This window comes from Astatotilapia calliptera, chromosome 4 (genome assembly GCF_964374335.1).
Source record: "Astatotilapia calliptera chromosome 4, fAstCal68.1, whole genome shotgun sequence".
In the NCBI taxonomy this organism is placed as follows: domain Eukaryota; kingdom Metazoa; phylum Chordata; class Actinopteri; order Cichliformes; family Cichlidae; genus Astatotilapia; species Astatotilapia calliptera.
The window spans coordinates 29,790,132-29,797,242 of record NC_137425.1 but is presented as its reverse complement, the minus strand read 5'-3'; the positions used below and the strand labels follow the sequence as shown (position 1 = coordinate 29,797,242).

General features: G+C 39.5%; 1 protein-coding gene across 1 annotated transcript; it reads right to left on the bottom strand.

The window, feature by feature from the left end:
- Nucleotides 1-3,461: 3,461 nt before the first annotated feature.
- Nucleotides 3,462-6,341, bottom strand: hoxb13a (homeobox B13a). Its single transcript, XM_026161185.2, has 2 exons — nucleotides 5,140-6,341; nucleotides 3,462-3,996 (listed from the first exon to the last, which is right to left on the bottom strand). The coding sequence occupies exons 1-2, from the start codon at nucleotides 5,843-5,845 to the stop codon at nucleotides 3,749-3,751; spliced, it is 954 nt and encodes a 317-aa protein (XP_026016970.1). The 5' UTR covers nucleotides 5,846-6,341; the 3' UTR covers nucleotides 3,462-3,748.
- Nucleotides 6,342-7,111: the final 770 nt, after the last annotated feature.

The window sequence follows — 7,111 nt, the reverse complement described above, 5'->3', positions numbered from 1 at the left end:
AAAAAAAAAGACAACCTGTACCGGTGGTCAGAACCACTTGGAAGGGACCACATGGCGATCAAGAAGGCACTCCTTGATAGTCATTTGAATTTTGGGCCACGAGGGTGACCAAATGTCCCTCAGAACGTGACACAGCGTTTTTGTTCCCTGTGCTCCTGTCCCAAATCTTGAGGCACTGTGACTAGTTCTAAAGGACATTTAGAACTAGCGCTTATTAGTCTGGTTTTTACCCACATCTATGTACATGAAAGGAAAACTTTTTATTATAGTCTGAAGAAGGTTAGCCAGTCTAATGCCCTACTCCTCAGCAGATAAGATAAGATGAGGCTTGATTATTCAAGACCTTGTATGTGAGGAGCATGATTTTGAATTAAATTCTGGATTTAACAGGGAGCCAATGAAGGGAGGCCAATGCAGGAGAAATATGCTCTCTCTTTCTAGTCACTGTCAGTACTCTTGCTGCAGCAAATGTTTAATATGATGGAAACTATCACAAACAAAAATGGAACAGCAGCATGTTCTGAGAAATCGATGTTTGGTCTTTTTTGCCAATGTTATTTTTCATTTTCACTTTGGGGGGAAATGTTGTGTGAAATCACTTAGTATATGTCTCAAGGTCTGGCTGTGTGGCAGGCAGGATGGGACCCAAATGCAGGACTCGCGACCCGAAAGAGTGAACTAAGGGAGGCAGCTTTATTTTGGGTGTACAAAAATTCAAATACTAAATACAAGAAAACTAAAACAAAAGCTAGACACTAGAGACAAGGATAAAACTTGTAAACTGAGAAACTAGAATTAAGCATTGCAAGGCTCATAGAGGAACATGCAGCTATAACAGTAGCATGAAACAACAATGGACAGAGGAGAACACGGGGCTTAAATACACAAGAGAGTAATGAGGGAATGGGAAACAGGAGGGAAACACAGCTAGTGCTAATCTGACATAACAAGACGAGGAGTTAGCAAAACTGAATACATTGAACACAGGAAGCGGAACTATCAAAATAAAAAAGAGAAACACACCAACCAAAGACACACACTTTTAACACAGTGACTGGGGAGACATAAGGAACATAGAGACAAAGTTGACTATACATGAAACGTGGGACACGGGAAAAGCACAGACATGTGACAAGGGAACAGAGACTAAACACAGATAAATACTAAGGGAGAAAGAACTAACATCACTAAGAACTTAAGAAATAAAGATAACCAAAACCAGAAATAACAAAAGTCAAAGAATATTAAATCAGAATCTGAAACATAAATATTGGGTCACAGACCCAGTACTGTAACAATATGTGTGTCATAACTGGATAAAGTTTGCAAAGTTTACAAAAGCAATTGACCATAATTAAAGAATATTGGCCTGAGCATATACCAACTATTGATTGAGATCATAAGGACAAACCAAATTGTTGGAAATATGATATGTTTAGCCTGTACAAGCTAAATGATAATCCTGTATCAGCCACAATTTATTGTATTTTTAATTTTAGTTTAGATATCAAAATTTCAGAGTAACTCTCAGCATTGTTCACCTGTCCCATGTTGTCCCACATAAACACTGTGTTTGCCCCACATTTTATTTGTTAGAATCTGGACAGCCTATGTGAATATTAAACCCTTGTTTTGGACACACAAAACTGCGTCAAAAAATGTTTCAAAGATCTTTGATTATAGCACCCTCTTAAATCCGTCGCTACATCCTCTCCCTATAAACACTTTCAAATTTATTTGAGGATAGCCCACATTGTGTGCGTTTCCAAACAAATTACCTTTAAGTGAAGTGGTTATCAAACTACTCAGCATATTCTGCATCTATAAAGCCTACTAACCACAATCTGTGTGTCTGGTAAAGAGGTGATAAGATCCGACACAAGGTCCGGTGCCCCAGTTCTTAATAATAATAATAATAATAATAATAATAATAATAATAATAATAATAATAATAATAATAATAATAATAATAATAGTTTATTCATTCATTTCAGTTATGTTTGAGCATTAACGTAAATGTTTAGAACTCGGTTTATCGCCCATAAAACACAGTCAAAGGATTTGTTAAATTCAAAAAACGTTGCTCATGGTTTTCAGATTGAGGACTCAGATTTCAGCGTTGCGCAAGAAGTTCACATCAGAAATCTTTTGACTTCACCAGTGCTGAACATTTATGAAATGGAGTGGCATTTATCGATTGCCAAAGTCGCATACTTTGTCTCGCATATATGCGAGACAAAGTTATCAAAGTATACTTTGTCTTGCATCCACACAATCAGACTATGTAAATTAAAACAGATCCCAATCGCCAGAAAGCACACTAATGTTAAAGGGCTGGACATCGCGTTGAAACCATAGAGAGTAAAAACTGTGGTGAACTCATGTGTAGCTGTAATCTGTGGTGCATGGCAGTGGCCCGTATATATTGTGTGTATTGTTAGTGATGTCCCTCACACACCCCGCTATTATAAAATATTCATGGAAGACTTGATACAAGCCTGTCTGGTCACATGATTTTCAAGGTCACCCACCCTCACGTTTGTGTTTGAGAGCTACATACAATGCAGGCTAAAAAAAATTGTATACATACGCACAGACAATTCTGTTTTGTTCTACAGGAGCTTCTAGGATTATCTTCACGGAACATCAATTATTATTATTATTATTATTATTATTATTATTATTATTATTATTATTATTATTATTATTATCATCACACATCACGCTCAAGGTCAGGGTCTTTTTTGTCCCTCCCCCCCACCCTCCTTATTCTCTCTGTCTCTCTCTCTCTCTCTCTCTCTGTGTGTGTCTGTCTCAAACGCACGCACAGTGCAGGCTAAAAGAACTTGCAGAAAGCGCAAAGAAAATAACACGATTTGAAGTCTCTACTCAGTTTTGTTCTGGAATTATTATTATTATTATTATTATTATTATTATTATTATTATTATTATTATTATTCACGAAATATTGAACTGATATGAATTGCTAAGTTAACTTTATTTAAAATTAAAATACTGTTCACGTTAGTTCTCTGTAATGTTAATGTTATGGATAGAATGTTCAAAAAGGGAAGAAAGGAACGAGAGTTTTTGTTTAGCATTTTTTAAATAATATTTTTATAAATACTTTTTAACAAGTAAATATATTAAAACACATTTCCAATGTCTATGATAATAATAAGTACACTAATGATTTTTTCTTCTTCTCCCATACGCGGTTCTGTCACAGGCATGGAAAACCAGAATGCTTGCCATTCCATGAGACAGGCTTCCACCACAGGGAGCGTTCCTCCAGAGGCAGACTTGGTAAGTGAATCTGGTCTATCGTGAACAGTTTTAATCAACAAGCGCAATATGGATTCCTCTGCTGTTTGTCTAATTTCGGATATCAGTTTTCAATGTTAAATAAAAGTTTGTTTGCCTCCTCAAGGCATAGAAAATTATTTTAAAAACATAACACCTTTATTGGGGTGGGACAAAATTTATTTAGTGTTACACTGTGATTTGGTTACTGTTTTACATGCGATATAAACAGTATGGAGAGCATAGTAGTTATGCTATAGGCTACTTGGCACGGACAACACTGACAGTGGAAGACACACACTAGACAGATATATTATCAAAGCAGTCAGGAAAGTTCTGTAATTACAGTCTGTGAGAGGTCCCACTTCCAGTTTCTTTACTTTTTTCCATTCACTGTTAATTATCTCAACTGTTACGAATTGTCCAAAGAGCAGTGACCTGCATGCTATTGAGTACTGCTCTTCACTTTGGCCACGAATTTTTTCTCCTTCACCCTCCTGTTCTGGAACCAGATGGTAATCTGTCGCTCTGACAGGTTGGTCACGGCCGAAATCTTTCTCCTCTTGTCCTTTGTGATGAACTTGTTGGCTGCGTACTCTTTCTCTAGCTCTTTGAGCTGGACCTTGGTGTAAGGTATCCGTTTCTTCCTGCCTCGGCGGAAAGACAAGCTGTCGTTCTGGTGCGCCACCACATCTGTCAAAGAGAAAAAGCCAGTCTGAAGGTGATGGGCTGCACACACCATGATACATTTTCAAGCTCTACACTCCACGATTGCTGTAATAGTGTAAGTGCCGATAAAATATTTATCGAGCACAATTTAGCATTTTTAAGGAAGTGAACGGGAACTTTATGTTTCGATCGGACTGGATACAATCCTGCGAGGCAGACGGGAAACGAATATCTGCTGTCTGGGTTAAGTTCAAATTGACCTACAAAAAATGGCGTCTTTAAACACAGTGCACGCATCTATTCTACTCCACATAGACTGTCACAAGGACAGCATTTTGTGTCTTCTCTTGACTTTGTGTTTACAGTGTTTTTAGTTTAATTCTAGATTTGTGCGATGTGTGTGTTAAATAAAGAGAGAAGTGGAGTGGGCGTTAGGGTTTTTCCTGTTCACTGTGAATATTGGGCCAAGAGGATTAATTATTTCCATCATTATTATTGAATTAATTACAATGTTAATAATGAAAGTAAATTTTCCTGTTTATTTAATTTATTTATTCATTCATTAATTTTAGGAGTGGCAGCAGAGTAACATGTCTCTCATCATAATAACCATTATGATAACCATTAAATTAACTGGAAGGCCCCAGCAATAAAATGATTATCTCACTTGGTTAATAAACGATATTGAACGAAACACCAAAATGTTTTTCACTCTGCACCAAGAGATGGCAATGCAAGGCTCATTTCTAAGTTAGAGTCTGCAACATGTTGGTATTTTCACAATATCAAGGATCCAATCAACATGACGTTAATTTTCACTTGTACGTGACGCCCTAAACTAGATGGGGATTCAAGGGCAGTGATTAACCTCAGCCATCACAAACCTCAAGCACATTATTGCCTTGCTTTTGCAAAGAAACTCGATGCATTAACCGCCTAATTTTAGTCCAAATTTATGAAGACGATAATTTACTATCGGAGCAAATTAATCATCCGAGATGTTTTTTGTTTTAACAAATGTCAATCCTTTAATTTCTTAATTGTTATTAAATGTAATTTTTATTAAATAAATATGTTCAGTTGCGTCATAGTTACAAAAAATCTGTTAGAGTTCTGTTTAACTGTTTTAAAATCGTTATTATGAACCTTGAAAGCAGCAGTACTCACCAGCAAGAGCGGACTTCCAGAGGTGGCCGGCCTGTCCCTGATCTTTGGAGCAGTACATCTGTCCTCCCCAGGCGTTGGTCAGAGCCCAGGGCTGGTAGCTGTCCATGGGCAGCAGTGTGTCATGGCGCGGTTCCCCGGTGCCGAGCGTTTGGACCACCGACACATCCAGGTAGCTGGCCATCGACTGGTATGGGCTGGCATAGCCATGGTAAAAGGCGAACTCCTTGGCCCGGTGGTTCGGATATTCGTCTGAGCTCACTGTTGTGTCCATGTACTGTGAGCTGAGAGCGGCTCCGGCCGCTTGTGTACAGGACTTAAGAGGAGCCCGACCCATCCTGCATGGGTAGTAGCCGTTACCAAAGTAGCTGTAGGGTAATGCGGTTGCGGCCGACGAGTTCTGGTGCGGCACAGCCGCACATTGCTTCCCCGAAGAGGCAGCGGTCTCACCGGAGCCTGAAGCGGACACATCCATTGTGGAATACCCACCTGAAGAGTGCACCAAGCTGGACGGGTGGCCACCCAGAGCAGCGGCGGCCGCCGAATGTGCCATGATGTTGCGGCACTGGCTTGCTGCAGTGGCAGCGGCAAAGTTGCCGCTACCTACCAGCCCCTCCATGTTCTTGTTCAACTCGTCCACGTTGTTGTCATACACAAACATTACCGTTTCCACTGGCCAGCGAGGATTGAGTACTAAAGAGGCTGTCATATGCCCACCCTTCCCCGTTTTGGCCTTCGTGTGCCTCAGACTCCGTCCGTTCCTGGCGCTAAGCTGCTACATTTGCTGAATGAGGCTGATCACTGGCGCTCACTACACATACATACATATACACACACAAATACAAACACACAAACGCAGCTCAAGAAATGTACTTGTACAGCACTATCATAGCACGGTATGCTGCTTTGTTGGAGTGACGGCGTGTCATTCGGTAGCAAAGACTCCCACTAACCGGCCGGATCTCCACTTACATCCCAGCCGCAGCCTTGACGCAACAAGCCCCCTGGACCAAGAAGTAAGGGGAGCATAACTATTGGATGAGACAGGGTGATCACGTGATGGGACAAGCGCAAAAAGAAGAGTAGAAGAGACTAGTTGAGGACTGTCAGTGAGAGGAGGGAAAAAGCATTTTATGAGTTTCCAGCTGTGATATGAGAAGGGAATGAGCAGATTCGCTTTAGCTTACTGTAGTTTGGTTTACTTTTGTTTGTCTCTGCAGCTGCCTTTGCGTCAGACTCAAGTCTGTGATGTGATGTTCTCTGGTCGATACTAAGAGTGACATTACCTTAGTCTGCCTAAAAACAGAAAGAAAGAAAGAAAGAAAGAAAGAAAGAAAGAAAGAAAGAAAGACAATGAAAATAAATCACTCGACCAACTTCTTTTGTGTCGTGCATAAAAGTGCGTGGTGCAAATGGACTCGCCAATATCTGAAATCGACTCGCCAATATCTGAACTGACCGTTTAGATAATCACTTTTTCAATAACTATACTCTCCATTCTACACTAACAGCACACCTGAACCACAAGAAACAAAAATGTAAACTGTAAAGTGTATAAGTTTCAAACTGATTTGAAACTTATACACTTTCAGAGAAACTGAAATTTTGTTGTGTAAATGTTATTTATTTATTCAATATTTATTCTTCTTTTAATATGGAACTCCAGATGCTCAGTTTTATACAGATGTGAACACATTTAAAATCGGTGCTTCTCAAATGCATGAAAAACGTATTATTAATTTATCATTACCGTGAATGTTTTCAAGCCTTCAAAAGCAAAGTTTGGCTATTAAAATAAGTGCACCCACTGGAACATTTCTCCACCTAGTCAAAAACCAGGTTTTAGTTTAACTCGCTCTCAGTCGTTCTGACTAAAGTAAACGTTAAGGAGATTTATGGAAGGGTTTTGGAGTTCTTAAAACTTGAGAAAAACGGCTTTGGTTGAAAGTGTCTCAGAAAGGTTTCCGCGGCACTC